At 42.0% G+C, this 21,267-nt stretch overlaps 1 protein-coding gene across 1 annotated transcript in view; it reads right to left on the minus strand.

The window, feature by feature from the left end:
* Positions 1 to 21,267, minus strand: part of Focad (focadhesin) — a 295,998-nt gene that overhangs the window by 52,852 nt on the left and 221,879 nt on the right. Inside the window, exons 22-25 of the mRNA XM_032902159.1 lie at positions 17,328 to 17,420; positions 12,382 to 12,470; positions 7,601 to 7,645; positions 2,189 to 2,297 (exon numbers count right to left, since the gene is read on the minus strand). Of these exons, the coding sequence (XP_032758050.1) occupies positions 2,189 to 2,297; positions 7,601 to 7,645; positions 12,382 to 12,470; positions 17,328 to 17,420 (336 nt within the window). The remainder of the gene's footprint in view (positions 1 to 2,188; positions 2,298 to 7,600; positions 7,646 to 12,381; positions 12,471 to 17,327; positions 17,421 to 21,267) is intronic.

The following is a 21,267-nucleotide window of genomic DNA, read 5'->3' on the forward strand; positions in this document are numbered from 1 at the left end:
AAGGGATCCTATAAAATGCATGGACATTCAGGGTTGCAGATCTAATTAGTATGTAGCCTTAAATAAAGTATTCCATGGCTCTTTAAATGAAATGAAATATTTCCTTGTCTTTGTTATTATTAAAACAAAAATTTGGGTTCAGTGTTAAATATTTGAATATAAAGTAATTATTCCTTTACCATTCACATACTAATCCCAGGCCTCATCCCCTTCTCTACATGTCTATGTGTAGCTCTCACCTCACAGGACTAATTCTCCTGCTCATTGGTGACAGTGTCACTAGCTGTGATACCCAGGTCATTTGTTTCCAACAACAAACCAGGCAAGACACAGAGTAACTGTGAAAGTGCATAGGTTTACTAAGTGAGAAGAGCAGAATTAGAGCAGGCCTAAGCAAGGAGCTGACTGCTCCAGAGCCTAAAGTCCATTGGGGAGGTTTTGGGTCTAGGTAGAGGTAGGAGCTGTCTCCACAGGCAGGGATAAAGTAGATCCTAAGCCTGTTAATATAACATTGGAAAACCGTGCTTTGTCCATAAGAGGAGTTTTGTTCCTGACTCAGAGATCACTTCAAGGACAAATCCTCCTCAACAGCCTTGGTCTGAGTAGTGGTTTGAATAGGCCATGCTTATCTTTCCCTTAACCAGGACGTGTCTCACCAAAATTACCCACAGGAGAGAAGGCAATGGGTGGTGCCCTACAGGTAGACACATTTTTCCCTCAAGGGTAGTTGTCTTGGTTCACAGAGTTCAAACTTACCTACTTCAATAACACTCTGGATAATTCTCTCTTCTCCATTATTAGAGGATTAATTAAATGCTCAGATGAATCTGTGTCCACAGCCTACCCACGCGGTGGGAATAGGACCTTGTGGATCTAAATTGTAAATGGTGGATGAAGGACAAAAATCTTACCTAAGTGGGGATGCTCTAGTGAGATATTTCAAGAGCACTCTGTCAGCGTTTCCTCTTTGCCTGACTAAACCTAGCCTTTAAACTTTGTCTTCAATTCCAAGGGTTTTCAGAGGCCATACCTTTTCAGTTCTTCTTAAATGGATGGGAAGTACATTTCTTTCTATTCAGAAAAGCACCAGGAAAGGAGAGTACAATGCCAGGTATGAGATGAGAGAGATAACCTCAGCACTTGAGAAGGTGAGACAGAGCAGTAAGGTCAGCAGCCTGGGCCACATAAGGAGATCCTACCTTAAATCCCAAACCAACCCATGAAGACAAAACAAAAGAGAGTACAAATGGCTCACAGAACACAAACAGTAACGTTAATGATGGCTATTGTTATAAAGAACGCACCATTTATCTACTGTGGGATTCTCTCTCTCTCTCTTTCTCTCTCTCTCTCTCTCTCTCTCTCTCTCACTCTCTCTCTCTCTGTGTGTGTGTGTGTGTCTGTGTCTGTATGTACGCACGCGCATGTGCACACGTGAGCGCATTCATTTAGTTTTTACAATACTATTATCTGGGAAGTACTGCCATTCCACATTATAGATGGGGAAACGGTTTCCAACAGGAGAAATCATTACACACAGGCTGTGTAGCTAATAAGTCAAGGTAATGAAATTTAAATATATGACTCTGTTATTTGAAAACCTATGTTTGTTTTGTTTCTTTAACTACTCAGGCCACATATCTGGCTAATGATAGCCAACAGACAATAGAACTTGAAACAAGAATAAATTCGCATCTTTTTATTTTGACAGATATGAATTATCTGAAAAAGTACATTGGAAATGATTATTGGCCAGCCTGTCAGATGTTTAATTAAGAAATAAATGCATTGCAAAAATGAACAGGCACTTTATCATTGACATCTACAATTAAAATGTAAAGTACAAGTTTTTCAATGTGTAAACACAGCTTATTTATCATTGTTTGACAGTATTGTTCACTTTCTGTAAGCCTGGTTAACCTTCTAAGATTGGTTACTCGTGATGTAATCATAAAAAGACAGCCCGTTTAATAAAATGTCACCTTCAAAGGGAAATGGCTACTTAACTACAGAGAGAAACGTAACAGCAAGTCAGGAAGCGAGGAGGGCTCACAGTAAGGGCTCACCACATGGCAGAATTTGTCGATGCAGTCGCAGAATTTAACCTCACAAACCTAGCGCAGGCCACCTAAATAAAGACCGAAGAGTTGCAGCAAAAGCTCATGTGTCCTAAATCCTCCCAACTCACCTCTAGGACTCCATCAGACTCTGAGGAAAGGCTGGCTTCATGCTTGGACACCACGACGGCAAGGCTGCTTAAGGCCAACAGAGCATTGCCTTTGACCACCGGACTCTCTCTATGTTAAAAGAAAAGATTCCAGGAGAAGACTTAGAAGACCAAGAGAGGGGCATTGTCGTGGGAGAGCAGACAAGGAAGAAAAGCACCTCTGCTCCAGCACAAAGCTAGTTAAAACAAGAAGGAAGATGTGGGCATGGAGGGCTAGAAAGATGGCTCAGTGGTTAGAGTGCTTCTTGTTCTTTCACAGGACCTGGGGTTAGTTCCTAGGATTCACATGGTGGCTGTAGTGTTCTGAATGAAAATGGCCCCCATAGACTCATAGGGACTGGCAATATTGGAGAAGTAGCCTTGGTGAAGAAAGTGTATCAGGGGGTTCCCACACATGTGGGGAATGGGGGCTTTGAGGTTTCAGAAGCTCAAGACCAGCCCAGTGCCACTTCCTCTGCCCGCTAACTTCTTATCTCTCAGCTCCCTCTCCAACACCACGTCTGCCTGCATGTCACGACCTGCTGCCTTGAGGACAATGGACTAAACCTCTAAACCTCTAAGTCAGCCTCAATTAAATGTTTTCCTTTATAAGAATGGCCGTAGTTATGGTGTCTCTTCAAAGCAACAGAAACCGTAACTAAGACAGTAGCTCACAACCATCGGTAACTCCACTTCCAGGAATCTGACACTCTTCTAAACCCCACGCGTGCCAGGATGTGCTCGAGACACTCACATACGCAGACAAAACGCTCTTACAAGCAAAATAAAAACAATTAGCCAGGTGTGGTGGTGCACACCTTTAATCCCAGCACTCAGGAGGCAGATGCAAGCAGATCTCTGTGAGCTCAAGGTCATCAAGGTCTACATGGTGAGTTCCGAAATAGGCAGGGACACTTGGTGATCCCTGTCCTAAAAATAAGTAAAATAAAATAAAATAAAACGAGATAAATCCTCTTAAAAGTACAGGCTTGTTCATCCCCAGGGGCCAGTAACTTCTGTGTTGACACTAGGGCTGTTTTTTGGCTCTCCTCACCACAGTCATTATGATCTTATGCAGCTTAGAAATCCAGGCTTCGGTTTCTAAGTATCCTTTCTACACATCTTACTCCATCCTCTGACAGAGCATCTCCCAAGGTATTCCTCGATGTCATTTTTAGTCAATTTAAATATATTGATTTATCTCTAAAAGTTATAGGAAAGAAGACCCAGCAGAGTGCAACAGCCTCTTGTGAAACAGCAGTGTGTGGAGCCAGCTCCCCATAAACCAGGTCAAACTTTCCTTTTCTCCCTTGTAACATGTGCAGCCTTTGACAGTCATGACTCCCATTCTCTCTCATCTCACTGTATCAGAGCCAGAAGCCTAGCTACTTTGTAACATGACATGGTGATTCCACCTGGGATAGGAGGTGGGGAAAGAACTGGTTTTAGACCACATGGGTTAAAAGTTGTCCTGTAACATAATTCAAATGATAATTTTCTAATATTAACAACAGAAACTCATTTATTTTTTACTTCATAATCTGGCATCATAAACATTACCTGATTATCATACACACTTAGCATGTAAAAGTACACACTTGGTATGATTCCATATGCCCAGGCTGACCTTAGGACAGAAAGCTCTGAATAGGACAATGATGAGCTGTTGTCTGCAGAACTTCCCTGTCTGAAGATGCAACTCAGGATCCTTATGACTGCATCCCAGTAATGTCCCACAGAAAGCATCCCCACAGCGCTGCACGAGACCTGAGCCCGACTTCACCGTGTGCTTTCTCTGTGCACAGTCCAGTGTTAGAACAGGCCAGAGGGTGAGAATGATCTCCACACTAGCTCTTCATGTGACCCCTGTATGTGCCTCCAGACCAATCTGCCCGCCACTGAGCAGGGGCTAAAGGTTCCTGTGAGCACGAGTTCCTATAGGTTTTATGGGATAAAGGATGTGTCATTATCAAATCTTTTCATTTGCTAGTCACCTGACCCTTTCCGTGCCCCTCAGCCCCCGCCCCTCCTTGCTCATTCTCTTTACCCCCTGTGAGGTCTGCTGTAAGTCAGTGAGACTGAGGGCCGGGCTGACCTAAGTTGGAAGGACTCCTTCAGGTCTGAAGAAATGGCTGCCCCTGAGGTTATGGATTACAAAGCACTTTTTAACTGATAATAAACTACCTCGAAGCAAGCTAGGACTCAGGCAATAAAAGTCACTTAACAAAAGCAAAACTAAATCGTTTGCTTTTAATGCAGGTTGAGTAACAATTTTCAATTTTATTTTAGGTTTTCTAGCATTTTGAGTTTTCATACTAGTATTCCCAAATTTGAAAAATGCCAAAATTGCAATATTTTTGATTTCAAGAATTTAGGATAAGGAGTAGTCAGGCAAATCATTTTTCTTTCTATTATCAATGTCCTGAAGTCTTTCCTGCTTAAAAATGGCTATTAATCTCTAAGGATAGATTGAGGAAGAAGAGCAGGAGGAAGAGAAGGAAAAAAGGTGGAGGAGGAGAGGCAGGAAGGAGTTGTTTAAAGTTACCAGTAATCTGAACATTAAATCCTCAGTCTTCTTACCATACAGTTCTCATTAAACAAGCATCTTATGCAAGGTGACATAAAAAGTATCTTTATAGCATGCAAGCTACATAGGAGAATGTGGCCTATTTCTTTTTAAAGATTTATTTTTATTTTTAAATTTATGTGTGTGTATGTATGTATGTCCACAGGCATGTATGATATGTATGTGCTGATGCCATCAGAAACCAGAAGAGGGCAACTGATCTCCTGGAACTGGAGTTAAAGGAGTGACTGCCTGACGTGGATGGGTGCTGAGATCCTGGCTGCATCCTCTCCAATAGCCACCAGTGCTCCTAACCAGTGAGTGATCTCTCTAGATCCTGCCTCAGCTTTAAAATAGTCCTCCAAACCATTGTATTTCACTCATCTTGACACTACTCAATATGTACTGTGGCGGGGGGTGAGAAGAAAAATGTATTTAAGGCAATTAGATCTTTGGATGCAGGTTAAATTTAATCTGGACATTAATTTCCAGATAAAACACAACTGTTCCAGTCTTCACAAAGCATCCACAGTTCAAGTTCCACGTTTGGAAAAGGCCCCAGGACCAGCTTGCTTATCTCAAACCTGCCCCAAGCCCAGAGCAGCAGCCTTTGGTCGACAGTACGCACTGCATACTTAGCAAAACATATTCGAGGAGGAACTGGCTGGTGAAATGTCTACAACTGGAGCAGCACAAACTCACCGCCTTGTTACTCAAATAACTATCCCCTACCAGTCAAACAGCTGTGACTAATTTGCATAATAACATGTCAGCATCGGTGCAGTCTTTATCTAAGCAACACCACTGACATTTTAATTAAATTGTCCTTTGAACAAACTGATGTCATTAACCTAATTAAAAAGCCCAAGGAAGGATGAGCTTCAGTGATGCTTTCTGAGGGACAGAGTATCACATTACATATCAGCAAAGTGACCCAATCATTTGGGGATTTTTGTCTTCGGGTTCAAATCCATTTAATTAATAACAATGAAAACAAATTGCCATCAGTCACCCAGCTTATCTGTGTTCTGCTTCTTCCTGAGTCATAACCCTGACTCGCAAAGAAATACTCTCTCAAATGAGCAAGTCAGCGTTCTGTGACTGCGGCGTCACTTCCGGCATTTAACTTGTGAGTGGACAACACACGCCCTGGTCTCAGGCAGCTGGGTCCGCCACTTTCCAAGTACTGAAAGGTAAGCTGTCAAAATGCAGGAGTGAAATCTCTGCCTCAGTGAAGGAAGCCACTGGAAAGTAGCAGAGAGAAAGTGGTCACCATTTCCCCTGCCCTACCACAGTCACTTGGCCTCTCGAGCTTACATAGCTCTTGTTTACTTCCTGCCACCGTTACCACTTTTAAGTTTTTGATTAAAAAAAAAAGGTAGTAATCCCATAAGAACATGAACTGTTTTACTCCACACCCCTGAGAATGTAAACACATTGACCTTGGGCACGAGAGGAAACATGATGCTTTGCAAATCTATAGAGAAAAGGCAGGCTGCAATAAGAGCTAAGAACAGGAAGTATAAAGGTGACTTAAGAAGCAAAATTACAGTTTGCCTGCACATAGGCTTGCTGGTTTCTTAATCATCTAAGCATTTTGCTCCAAATGTCCTATTTTTACTGGACATAAGATTGCACACTAACAAACTGTGAAAGGAAAATTTCCAAGATGGCCCACCCTCACCTATGAAGCAGAGCACATGCATTCCTATGGTATCCTTTATGCACTGGAGTCTCAGTTGTGTCAAAATATATTTCCTCGTGCCCATCCCAGCAGTGGAGACAGGGAGACCACCAGTTCTCTTTTCCTTTACTCAGTGGAGGGGTAGGGGTGTTAAAATGAGCAAGGGCTCAGATCAACAATTAAGTGGCTGTTTGTTTCTGCTGTCCCTGATGCCAAATCATTTTAGCTACACCATATGTCCCAGGATAGGACCAAGATACATAATATTGCACTAAAATACTTCTGTAGGATATGGGCTTCAGGACTTATGAAATCCCAGGGCAAGGATGTGCTTATGTCACTTGGAGACTGAGGAAGTGAGCCACACAACACAAGGCAGAAGGTGACAGGGAGAGGAGATATGAAAGCCACCGAGTGCATCTCTGCTGCCAGGAACAATTAGTCAGCTTGTTAGCAGACGAGCCTGCAGAGACTGCTCCGCAAGTAAGTTCATTAGGGTGTAATTTCTTTAGTGAGCTTTGCCTGAAGGTAAATAAAAAGCCTGAAGAAGTAACACTCGAGTCATTTTTGTTAAAACCATCACAAGGCTATGACTGGCATTGCCGTTTACTGAATGTGTACAAATGTATATATGAATTTCGTTTTTTAAAAGGTTGTCGTAGAGCTGAGGAGGTTCACCCAAGGTCAGATTAACTGCTAATTAGAATCTGATTTTTAGATGCACCGGAGCCCATGGCGACCAGGAAATGTAAGAGGAGGCCCTACTTTGCTACATTGCAACTGAGATTTAATAATTTATTTGTAGATCCATTGTAACTCACATTCTCAAGAATTCATTTTTCTTCCTTGAACTAAATTATAATCCTTTAAGTTTAAGCCAAACCACATGGCATTTTATTAAGGGTTCAGGTTGGGTATTTCAATGAAAAGCTAAGTATTTGTACCAGTCTCTCTGTGTTTGCACAAAAAGGCATGTGGTGAGAATTAATAGAGCTAACAGGAGTAACAATGGTTTTCTATAAAAATAACCAAGAAAATACTTTATAGTTCTTAATATTATGAATGCTGTGGATGGAGAGAGCATGTGGGCCTGTCAGGAAGTGGGTGGTTTGTTAATAGGTCAGTAGGAGAATAAAGGACTTACTTCGCAGCTGTCTTGGTGATCTCATCTGTCAGCATGTCTCTGACCCTGCAGAAAAGATGGAAATAGACACGAGCTGATGCGATACCATAGGCTACACCTACCCTCTTATCCATCAGTTTAGGAAAATTTCCAAATGCCGGTCATACAGCTCAGCAGACAGAGGCACCTGATGACCTCCATATGATCCCCAGGAACCACATGGCACATGGAAAGGGATCACGTTCCTACAAGCTGCCCCCTGACTTCCACTTGAACACTGTGGTCCATGCATGATCATGTGCTCTGATGCACAAATAAAGAATCAGTGCAAGAAAGTTAATTCTAAACCTTCCAGCACTGTCTCCGGGTCTTAAAAGTACATGTGCAGAGCGAGGGTGGGGAAAGGACAGTGGTAACTGCTTTATGTCAGAGTCAGTGTCGTCGTCTCCCATTTGTAGGCTCTCTTAGTCAACAGGGAAGGAGAAAATGTCACCCGAAGGATAGACACGTGGAGCTGTGTCAATGCCATCCCAATGCAATGGTGGGTGCACAGGCACCCTCTGTTTGACTGGATGTTACCTTCCTCTAGGCCTATATTGAATATACCCAACATGATACTAATTGGAGTCAGAGCCCAATAAGATAGGGCCCACGTAGGAACAGGCATAAGGAAGCCAGATCCTTTCTCTGTTTCCCCAACATGAGGATGCACAGGATGCGAGGACTTGCCAGACATGCTGGTTCTCAAACTACAGAGCTGTGAGAAAGCTTCTGATGTTGAAGCCACCCAGCCCACAGTATTTCTGTTATGGCAGCCAAGTGATACTGCTCTCCCCTTTTTGCAGAAGAGTTCACCAAAATCAATTTGTTATATACAAATTGTATATACAGAAATCATTGCATGTATATATAAAATACAACTTCAAATTTTGGCTGTACAATTATACCAAAGCCAAAAGAAGATAATAGTACCTGTGGGCTGGGAGGTAGGTATGCTTAGTGTAAATATTTAGATTATAACATCTTTTCCAACAAAGAAATTCTGAGGTACAGTAGACAGCACTGTGTCAAGTTTATATTTTTAAAAATTCTTTAAAGATTTACTTTTATGTATGAGTACGTGTGTGTGTGTGTGTGTGTGTGTGTGTGTGTGTGTGTTTGTGTGTTTGTGAGAGAGAGGGAATGCGTGTATATGATATGTATGTGTCTATATGTGGACCACATACGTATGTGTGCCCACAGAGGTCAGAATAGGGCACTGGATCCCATCAAAGTAGACTTTCAAGTGTTTGTAAGCTGGGAGCAAACGTGGGTCCTCTCTAAGTACTGAAAGTGCTCTGAACCACACAGCCATTTCGAGGCTCAGTAACTCAAGGTTTTTCATGAATATAAAATTCATAAATATTTGCATCTGACATATAATAAATTCTTAGCAAGTCAGCATGACTGAGAATGAGTCATCCTTAAGAGCCAAGTCTTTCACAAACTTGCAAATTGCTCTTATAAAGCACAAGCATATTTGAAGAAGTACTTCAATGACACACTTATCTACCGATTGTCCACACTTGCTGTGATCTTTTACTGTCCACTGTGTAGTAGTGATGAGTGGGGAGCTGTCAGCTATCAGGCATGCATGGTCACAATCGAGCTTTGGAGGCTCACTTCTCTCTGCTGCATTACCAGTTGTCCCTTCTTGTATCCCTGCCCTTTGCAAGTGAAGATGTTGTAATATCTATGCTTTTAGAAGAAACAGCCTCCAGTTGCTACTTGTACCACCACCGCTGCTGCTGCTGCTGCTGCTGCTACTACTACTACCACTACCACTACTACTACTACTACTACTACTACTACTACTACTACTACTACTACTGCTACTACTACTACTACTACTACTACTACTATTCTTATGCAGCAAAACTTCAGAGAAGCATCACTATGCCTAACTCGAGTTCATCTCCTTCCACTTCAAGTCCATCACTAGTCTGGCTCTTATCCCACAACTTCAGCCATCGGCTCCCTTCAGACTTTCAAGAGTCTAGACTGAGCACTCAGTTCCAGGCTCCACCGTCAGTATCTGACACAATGCTGGTCCCCTTCTTGGATCCCCTCTGTTCTTGACTCTGGAGATGCATGCTTCCTCAGTCATCTCCTATTCAGACTGCTAGTTTTCGGCCTGGTTCATGGTTCTTGCTGCAACCTCCCCTCCTGTAAATGCTGACGCAGTCCAGGGCTCAATCTTCTGAAATTTTCTTTATTTACAAATTTCCTCTACCGTCATGGTTTTAGTTGTCACCAATATGACAATGGTTCCAAAACTGATACCTCTGATCCTTACATCCCCTTAGTACTCTACACTCATACCTGTCTGGAATCTTTAGTTTTAGACCTCATTGGGTCTCTCACATCCTTCAGATTCAGAATCAGATGAAGTTAGCTGTCCTGGCAGCCATTTTTCCTAACTTAGTCAGTAGAAGCTTCATTTGTTCAATCAGTGTTTTACCCTTAATGTCCATCTTCCATTTAAACCAATAATTTAAATCTGTGAAATTATAAATCTAGGAATCTGTCTTCAAAACAGATTGAAAATCTATTTACTTCATTCTTCCCCTGCTATTGCCTTAGCCAAAGATTCTACCATCGTTTGGCTGAATTACTGCAGTAGAGTCCACAAAATCTGACTTCATCTTCATAAGACTTAGAGTACTCCTTCCAAACCAGGAAGTGGATGCCCATATTCAAATCCACCAATGTTATCCCCTCACAGAGACCCTGTGATCTCCAGAACTCTGTGTTGCCCATTCGTCCCTTCCTTGTTCCTTTCATGCTATCCTGGCTTCACTTTCTAGCTACACTCCTTTAAACTCACTGCCAGTCACAGGGTTCTTCCCTGGGCTCTAGACTGCCTCACTCCATCACTTCTCGTCTCAAGACCATATTATTAAGCAGGCTCTCTAGAACTTTCTATGGGTGAGAGTTACCCTCAGCTCCTCCCACTCGCCACTGCCCATTCACGCTCTACCTCTTTTGCCCTAATAAAATCTATCCTATCCCATTTGTTTGTTTGCTTATATTATATTTCAATTCAATTGTTTATAAGGCCTGGGAGAACAACAACAAATGCTGTTCTTCTATGCTCAGAAGAATGCCTGACACACAACAGACAATAAATACATTTGATATAATAGAGAAATGTCTTTACTTAGATTGGGACTATGTTCTAATTAAGTTGCTGAAAAGCTCATTTCAAAATGGCCTCAGTTGCTTATTAGTTGTATAGAAAAATCCCCAGTCTATACTATGCTAAAGAAACATCCAAAACCATTTCTTCCTGATACAACCATTTAGCTTGTGAGTTTCATTAGAGGCTTTATGTCCATAGGTCTATATCTTTGAGAATGCAGTAAATATACCATTCCTGTCAAATTATCACAGATGATAGATCTCAAAATAGCAAAAAGGGAGACTGGAGAGATGGCTCAGTAGTTAAGGGCATTGACTGCTCTTCCAGAAGACCTGGGTTCTGTTCCCAGCACCCACATGGTAGCTCATAGCCACCTGACCCTCCAGTTCTAGGTAATCTGATGCTCTCTTCTGGTTTCTATGGATACTATATGTACATGATGTACATCCACACAGGCAAAACACCCATACACATTAAAAAAAATAGGAAGTGAAGCCAAAATTGTTAATTTCTAATAATAAATCCATTGCTTTTTATCAAAAGTCTATGAAATGAATCAACAGAATTAAATACCTAAAGATTTTATTTTCTATAACCAAGCAACTTTTAATTTTGAATAAAGCAATGTGTGGATATAGGCAAAGCTATTTAGGTTTTTGATCCTTTGTTTGCCACATCAATTAATATGACAAACTATTCTTCTCAAACTACATAACAATTTGTGTTGCTTTACATGTCTTAGGATTCCACATTTCTAGGTAATATAGAAGAAGCACCCTAGGGACATCTGCTGCGGAACTAAGCCCTGAGGTAGAAGGACTGTCCCGATCATGAAGATGACTTAGTGAAGGGAGAAGGGGAGCAATTCTAGACTACATCTGATGTGGAATGGCAATGAACTGGGTGGGAAAATCACTTTTTATTCAAAGGGACTAAAATAATTCCTTATAAGAAACAACATGGAGGGGACCAAACCATTCCCACATTGCATTAGGAAAAAATATATACGGACATATTTAATTAGCCCTCTATGTCTGTGAGTTCCACATCTATAGATTTAACCAACACAGATGAATGTATTTGTGCAAAATTGTGTCTGGACTCAATATGTATAGACTCTTATCATATCCTCTAAACAATACAGCACAAGGATAGTCACAGAATTTACACTGTATAAGTTACCAAAGTAATCTAGAGGTGATTTCTATGAAGAAGGATGTCATAGGTTACATGGAAACTCTGCACTGTAGATATGAGACAGGGGTTTCAGCGGCTTTTACACTCTACAGAGGATACTGGTGCCAGTACTTCATAGACACCGGGAAATGGGAATGTCTACACACCTACACCTGCATGCCTACATGCGCGTATATGTGCACACACACACACACACACACACACACACACACACACACACACACACACACACGTATATATCTCTGAAAACAGTGTTCCTTTTCATATCGAGGGAGTAGATGAAATTGAACCTATGGGGCCTCTCCAGTCACCTCCAGCTCACATAAGGTAATGCAACCATCACAGGGACAGTTGAGGCATCCACTGCTTCCTTCTCTGCTCACTTTCCAGGACAACAGGGTGCCGCAGAATACCATCCGCTTACCAGAGCCAGGCCGTGCTTCGTTTGTACTGCACCTCCTCGGGGCCCTCCTTGCCATGTTGCAACTGCAGCTCCAGCTCTGCTATCCGTCCCTGCAAACCACACAGGAGGAATCAGCATGCAGACCGCAGGATGGAGGTCCTGTGTCCACTGGCCACACGTTTCCTGCTGGCACAGTAAACCTGGAACAAGCATGAGTGAGGGAAGCACTCACATCCCTGCTCAGAGAATCCCTGCATTCCCTAGAGACCAGTCCTAAAGAGGATGTGAGCTTGGCCGATACAGTGCAGTGCATGATTTCAGGATGCCATTCAAAGCAGACGTGATACTCATAGATCTCACTGTAAAGTTCCCTACATGGCAATGGTCAGCGACTGATAATTTAGTTATACAGAGATTGAGGTCTGAGCACCACTGTCACAACAGAAGAGCAGAAAATTAATTAGATGAGAATATAATACTTAAGATGTGTGTAAGAAAAAAAAAAAAAAAAACAACAACAACCAGAACTCCCAGGAACAAAAGCACCACCAAAGGGTACACATAGAGAGTCCAATGGCTCCAAGCTGCGTATGTAGCAGAGGATGCCTTGTTGGGCACCAATGGAGGAGAAGCCCTTGGTCCAAGACTGGACACCCCCGCCAATGTAGGGGATTGTCAGGGCAAGGAAGCAGAAAGGGGTGGGTGGTTGGGTCGGGGAGCATACAAGAAGGGGGAGGGAGATGGAATTGGGGGTATATGGATGGTTTCCAGGAAAGGGGATAACATTTGAAATGTAAATAAAAAATATCCAATAAAAAAAGAAGGAAGAGGGGGTATAAGATAAGGAGTTTATGGACAGGAAACTGGGAAAGGGGATAACATTTGAAATGTAAATTTAAAAAATCCAATAAAAACAAAAAATTAAAGTTTATAAAAGATAAGATTTAAAAACAAAAACAAAACAAAAAATGTCACAGAGAAGTCATTCTACTTTTCTGAGATAGCTAACTCTGTGGTGAGTAGATCTTGTGAAAATAAAAAAGATACCTCAAGCAACAACAACAGCAACAAAACAAAAACAAAGAAAAGGGAAAAAAGGAATCACCAGTGTTTCATTTCTACTTCTTATAGAAATAGAGTTCTCAACTTCAGTCATGGAATAAAAATAGAGTTAATATCTTTAAGGCCAACACCCTCAAATATTAAACTTCACAGTTTTCACTGTATTACTACAATCAGGGTTCATCCCTTTACTCTGTTATCAATGATGTTATTTAATGTAATTAAAATAACAGTTTACTGGTGGATTCTAACTTGGACATGACATCAGATTCTGTAGATTATAGAGTAATACTTAACTATTTTTAAAATGTTTGGGGGCTGGAGTTTGGGGGTTCAGACTTTAAAAGGTAAGACTTGTGTCTTACATACCTCAAGAACGTAATATAGAATGCAAACCTTTTAGCCTGTCTCCTAAGGGTGGCCAAGAAGACAGCCCCTTGAACGGGTCAAGTTCAATGCTACCAACCTGTTCAGCACCAGCTGGATGTACCCACAGCTAATGCAACAGAAGACACCTCCAGGGCATGAATTCTTGTACAAACAAGGATATCAATTTTGCTCCAATTAATTTGTGATACTTTTTAAAGTTTCAAATGCATGAATCCAATCAAGAAACTCATCAGCTGAAGCACACAGACACTTGTCAGGTAAGAATGACAAATAGCACATTGCTGAATTTTCAAGTCCTTGTGAAAGAGAACCTTTCCAGTTTACCGTTTTTTCACCAATTCTCAATATAACTGAATATAAAACCCAAAGGAAAGAGATCTTACGTGAAAGTAAACAAACATACACCACTACACCCGCTGACGAGAATACTAGGCCTACATCACTAAAACTAAAAGACTTTTCATAAATGCATTTGTCCTTTCTACAGGGCAGGCAAAGGCACCTGCTTCCAACCCTGGACCCACACAGTGGGAGGAGAAACATGTTCCAATAAGCCGACTTATTTCCACATATGTACTATGGCATGCTCACACACACATTCACAGACAGACAGACAGACAGACATATATACACACAGATACACAAACACTATATTAATAAATGTAATAGGTAAATAAAATGTTAGACAAGCTTGTGTTATTACAATTAATGATGGTATTAGGCAATCACATGAGGCTCAGGAATCAGAAGATTCCAAATTAAATTCTATTCCTCTTGTTTACCAACTGTTGGCTTTGAACTATTTGCTTTCCTTCCCTGATTGTCCACCTATAATATCATTATACATGGGCTTAATAATATACACTTCACTGGGTATCTGTAAAGATTGATTGAAATAGTTTTGTTAAGTATTAGCTACATACAAGTATTCAATAAATAATAACAATTATGGGGAAAATGGAGGCTTTTGCAAAGTCTGAATTGTATCACAATACTCTTCAACTTAACCCTACTTTCCCTAAAGTAACACAAATTCTCAGCTGTCTACAGGAATTGCTCATTTCCTTCTCCAGGTGTTTGCAGAGTTTTTGTTCCTTCTTTCACTAACAATGGAGCATCCTGCAGTGAAATGGCTGGTGGGCTTGTAGCTTCCTTTACTGGGCAGGGACTCACAGCAGGAAGGAGCATTTTATTTCCCTCTGTGTCTGCAAGTTAGTTCAGCACCCTGCCCTGCCAGGAAGACCTGCAAATGACTAAGGGAAGCTTGAACATGGAGAAGCCTGTACTCTTGCTACTCTCATGCGTCTTGAATAGAAATCAATTGTCTGGTGGTGTACAATGAGGTTACAGAAGTATGCAGACATGAGAAAGTCATTCCTTCACTCAGGGTCTATTCAAACATAAGGGGTTCCTGTAGTGGGGAGGATAAAACACTGGCAAAATAACAAGAAAGCAGGAAGCAGGAATTCCAGAGGAGCAGCCTTACAGGTGCAGATTACCATGGGGACACTAAAACAAAGCTGATCAAGGTGTGGGCTGCAGACTAAGCACATTAGAAGGGCCTGCCTGCTGTTGAGTGGAGACTCTGTCTCCCCTTCTCAGTTCTACTGAGTCAGAAGCTCTACACTGTTGATCAGCTCTGCGCTAAAATGACTGCACTGCTGCACTGAGGTTTGAATTGGAGATGGGAACACAAAAGTCCACACAGTCAATCAGCCTTATCTCCCCAACCATCCCCCGGCTCTCATCTCTGTACCCCTATAAGGCGGCCAGCACTTTTACCCCTAACACTAGGATTCCTTGCACTTCATGAAAATCTTCTGAGACACGTTACTTAAGTAATCTCAGACCAGGCACATACACACCATTCTTAACAATGACTTTTCAGTCATTATCCAGTAGGGACAGGAATTAAGTACAACACATAACTAATCAAAAAAACAAGGTAAAATGGGATGGGCACACAAAAAAGGCAGAATCTGAGAGAGAACAGAACAGTATGCAGAAATGGCAGCATCTGAGAGAACAGAATAGTGTGTATGAAATCCAAGACATTAAGGATGCTTGCCGAGTCTTACAAATTTGGAAAAGCAGAAATATAAATGTCTGAGAGAATGGTCAAGAGATGGGCCTAAAGATACAGGCAGGCTCCACACAGAGACAAGTGCTGAGCTCAGTGTGGGAGGCACTCAAGACAAGATACTCTGGGACAGTCAAGCTGGGTATTCAGGAGGCCAAAACATGCAGAAGAGAATAGAGCTTAGAAGCAGGCTCTGGATGGGACTCAGAAACATAGGAATATGTACATTTAAATATAAGTGTAACTATATACTTATGCCTTGCATTTCTTTTATTTAATGTAATATTTGTATCAATTCACTGAGACTCCCATACATTGTATTTGGATCATAGTCACTCCTGGTTCCTCCCCTTACCTCCCTACTTCATATCTTTGGTTTTGGTTCTACTAATCCACAGAGTTCAATTTGCATTGCTGATATACTCATGAGGGTGGGGCCACTGGAGCCTGATCAACCTACAAGGAGCGACACTCTTAGAGAACACTCGCTCTCCTCTCTTGAGATGTCATCAACTATCAGCAGCTCCTCAGCAAGGGGTAGGGGATCATGGGTCCCTCCCGTCCATGTTCAAGTGCCAACTAGCTCACTGTTGTGTGGGTCTCGTACAGATGACCACAGCTGCTGTGAGTTCACGACTGCACTGGTTCTCTCAATCAGAAGACACAGCTTTACTCTCCCTTCCTAGTCTCTGACTCTCCCCACCCTCTTTTCCTTAGAGAGAGTGTGTGTGTGTGTGTGTGTGTGTGTGTGTGTGTGTGTGTGTGTGTGTGTGTGTGTGTGTGTGTAAGAGAGAAACAGATGTCCCAAGCTTCATATTTCTTATGAGCAAAAGGAACCATGGCATTTTCGATAGTGTTCTTCTTCCCAAGTGCTCTTACACTTGTTCAGTATGATCCTCCGGATAGAACACTCTCCATCTTGGGAAAGTAAATTGTATTGCTAGCAAAGAACAATCCAGCTGGGATGGTTGGACACTGACATTCCTCCACAGTAGGAGAAGGTGGGGAAGGCCACAGACCCACACCTAAGAACTCACCTACTCCTAACCAGTTGTGTACAACTCTGCCTTAATAGCATGGGATCTTGGGGTGTTGGGGAGAGGTATAGGCTATAGAAGCCTAGGGAAAGGGGGCTTCATCTGTGCAGCTCTAAGGAAACCAGGCATGCTGGAGGAAGATTTTCCAGGGAGGCTTATTTGGGATAACCCCCACTCCTGTCAATAAACTTCATCCATGCCTTTAAATAACCCAATGACCTCACTGTTCTCCCAGAGGGACCTCCGTGCAGTTGAACTTTGTTTCTCATTGGGACCTTAGAAGCAGTGTTGTCAGCCCCAGAGAGAAAATTCTTAAAACAGTAAATACACAGCGTTATAAAATTAGTGATAAGGGGGGAAAGCTCCCCTACACAGCAGACCCCTTGTGGCAGCCTCACCTGTAAAATGGCATGGTAAGCTCGAGTCATGTATGCAAGCCAGGCCTGTGGAAGAAAGATTGCACGGTGCCATTCTGAGAGCTGGACGTGGACCTGTGGGAAAGATGAACAAAACCACATTAGACTGTACAGAATTAAGGACAAAATGAAAACCTCAGTTCTTCTTTCCTTTTGTTTAAGTGGTTTGTTTTCTAAAACAAACCAAATTAGTACAGGACTCGAACCACAAATAATATCTTTACCATATTCCCAGTTGAAAAGAATTTGGAATCTTGTAAATACAAAATAAAGTAAGCCTGGAATTTTCTAAATTAAAGCAAATGAAACCCTGCAACAATAACAAGTTAAGATGAATTTGTAATATAAATCCTTCTCTGAAAACCAGGGGGGAAGGCTATAAAACCTCCTGCCAAAGATGGGGAACAGGGTACTGTCTAACAAACTCCCCAGTAATGTTAAATGAAAATAAATATTACTCATGGCCTGGACTTCAGATGTTCACTTCTGCAGTAATAAACATAAACTGCCAACAGAAATGCTGTGTATAAGCCACAGTGAGCAGCACATGCAGATGAGCGTGATACCCAGCATTCATGTGCACTGCTAGATAGCGGCCCTCTTGTGTGTGTGGAAATGCAGGAGAAAGACAATCCACGTCAACAATGAGGTCTACTCCTGAGCAGAGCCCGACGAAGCAGCTGGCTGGCAGAGTCATTTCAGTTTCCACCTATTAGCACACAGCAGTCTTGCAACACATCTTCCCAGGGTCTGCGTCTGTTCAACAGAAGCAGTCTCAAGAGAAGCAGTTACAGAGAGCCTCACAGTTCATGCATCCCTCAGCTCAACAACCACCACTTTCATCCCTGTCCCTAAACCTTCACCCACCTCCTTATACACGAGACAGAGAAGTTTGTATAGGGTCAGGACATGATTATGGCAACTAGCGCTCCAAACAGTTCCCAACCCTCTGAGAAGGTGTTCAGGTGCCTTTTGATAGGGGAGATCATACAGCTGAATAGAGTCAGTTGTCATGGCCTCTCGGTGTGCTTTACTCTTACCCTAGTGACAGTGTACTGTGCAAGGTACTGTGGATGACAAGGGTTATGGGGCACTCCACAAGAAGCTTTCTTGCTGGCAGGAGAGCAAGAAATGGCCACAAATAGATTGTAAGGTGGGATTGTGAAGACTCTATAGGACATGGGGCAGAAGAGAACAATAGCATCAATTCTGATTTCTGTCAATCACTTCTGATGCCACAGCTGGTTTTCCCAAACATTAGATACTTGAACAGCATAAGCTGGATACTGACACCATGAAATGTATTGGAAGAAATTATAAACATGTTTCGTGACTGAGAATTCACACTGCCAGGTGGAATGAGAAGGGCCTTGTTAGTGTGTCCACCAATAGAAGAAATGAGCCCTCGGGACCTGGGCTTTTGGTTTTTCTCTCATTGTACCACTCAGGAGCTAAACAATAACCTAGGCCACATGTCCAGCTGAGAAGGAGGTCCTCAGTTTTCAACCCGTTTCTGTTTCCAAATGCTTTCCCGCTTTCCTGTGAATTATGTTTCCTATTCACAAAATATATTATCATTAGCTCCTATTTGAGGGCTCAAATAATGCAACCTGAATTTTACCTTTTACTTGAGAACTATGAACTATGAACTATGTTGGGGATTTAGCTCAGTGGTAGAGCGCTTGCCTAGTAAGCGCAAGGCCCTGGGTTCGGTCCTCAGCTCCAAAAAAAAAAAAGAAAAAAAATAAAGAACTATGAACTATTTTCAGATTCTCCTGCTCAAACTCCATGGATTATCTTTGCACTACTAAGATTTCTTATCAGCCTCAACACACCGACGAAAAGAACACCGAATCATTTCGACAGACAATAGTCTCAACCCATTCTTAATATTGACATTGAAAAGAAAAAGAATTCTAGAAAAAAATGTAAATGAGCAAATGGAATGTTGCGCTTCAAAAGAGAAAGCTACTCATGCCAGGGGACACAGTCAAAGAGGGCATCAAAAGACCCAACGGACCCTCCTATGACTCTGACCATGCTGAGTGGATGCAGGGACTTAGGGAACACTGCCAGCCTTCCAGCCTAGACTCCCCAGGCTTTATGGAATTATACCTCAGTCGTAGGGTGCCCTGGAATGAGCTGAGTGGAGGTTATTACGAGCGCTCTCCTGAGTGCTCCCTCAGAAACTGCATGATGAAAGCCAGGCCCTTTTCATTTGCATCTCAGGCTAAAGGGCTTCCCATGACCATCAATAGGAAGCTATTTCACTTCAATCCACAGTTACAGACATTGCCTATCTGTATTGAGGTTGAGGTTGCTAGCCTGGAAAATAAACTCAATTGGCATTCATGAAGTATGAAAATTATGTCTATTTTGCTGGACCAGTATTAAGTCATCAGGAAACTAAAGTCAATAAAATAATTCCAAACCATGAACTTGTAAATCTAGTTAACCCACAGTTAATAGAACAGGGCCAGTAACCATTGTATCACTGAGATTTAAAATGTAGGAGAAACTCAAGTCTTTCCTATAACTAACCATTCATACTCTTACAGTGACAGCTGTGTGAGAGACCACTTGGTTAAACAGGTCCTTCCTTCTTCAGGAAGACTAGGAGGAAAGGTTCCATGCGTATGATGTGGTAAATTTGATAAAACATCATTCATACACCTAAAAAGAAGACCAGACAAACAGGCAAAGTAATGAAATAGGAGTGAGGGCTGACAAAGGCTCCAGGTTAAGCACAGTTCTCAAGGTAGGGCTAAAGCAAACCACCACCAACAAAAGCACAAATCACAAAGGCCCTATAGAGGCTCAGGGCTGACCTAGGTGAGAAAGAGTCAAAAAGCCAGAGTAGCTGGAGTGGATAAGACGAGGAAAAGAAACCTGGAAAAGTAAGGCATGGTGGAGTCAGGGGAGCTGGAGAGTCCAGACCCTCTGATTCTCCTTTCCAGCCTATTTCCATTCTTAGTAAGAGAGGACTCCTCCACCCTCGGGGGTCGAGGGGAACTAGATGGTCTCATTTATGCTGCACAGGGACCTGATGACTACTGAGCTGAAAGCAGACTGGAAAGCGCAGAGCAGGCGAACCTTGCAGAGCTGTCTACAGCTACCCAGGTTAAACAAACAAACAAAAACAAACCCACAGTGGCTGGGGACTGTGGAGTGATGTGATACTTTGATACTATGACACTGTAGAGCTATGGCTTCCAAACACCCAGCTATCCCATTTGCCACTCCATTTCCAATACCACGTTAAACATCTGAGAAAATCAAGAGGAGGAGTTGTGTAGACACAGTGAGGAAAACAGCTGAGACTTAGAGCACCGTTTTGGTCACTGTGGATGGTCCCTGAAACATTTTAAGCAGGAACTTTAATTAGGTGGAGATAGAAAAGAGAACAATAGGTAGGAGATGGGGAAGGTGACAGGTTTCACTAGGAAGCGTGAGAAGGCACTTTTTAGACTGCTAGAATAATTCTTATCTTGATGGGTGCTGGTTACAGAATATGTGCACCTTCCAGGATGCATAGAGTATACACTAACATAAAACATATATAAAATATACATAGTTTGCATATATTAACACATTGGACTGTATCTCAGATATGAATAATTTAATATGTACAATTTTATGTCTTACTGTATCAGTAAAATTCTTTTTAATTAAAAAAAATCAAAAGTAAGGCTAGAATGGCCCTACTTTTCAAAAATATGGCTTGGTGGTTAAGAGTATGTTCTTTTGCTGTTCTTGCAAAGGGTCTGAGTTCAATCCCCAGCTCCTAGGTTAGGCAGTTTAAAAATGCCTGTGACTCCAGCTACAGGGGGATCTAATGCTTCTGGCCTCTTTGGACACCAGTAATGGTGTGCACATACCCTCACACACGTGATTAAAAATAATAAATCTTTTTAAAAATCAA

The sequence above is a fragment of the Rattus rattus genome, chromosome 1 (genome assembly GCF_011064425.1).
Source record: "Rattus rattus isolate New Zealand chromosome 1, Rrattus_CSIRO_v1, whole genome shotgun sequence".
Taxonomy (NCBI): Eukaryota; Metazoa; Chordata; class Mammalia; order Rodentia; family Muridae; genus Rattus; species Rattus rattus.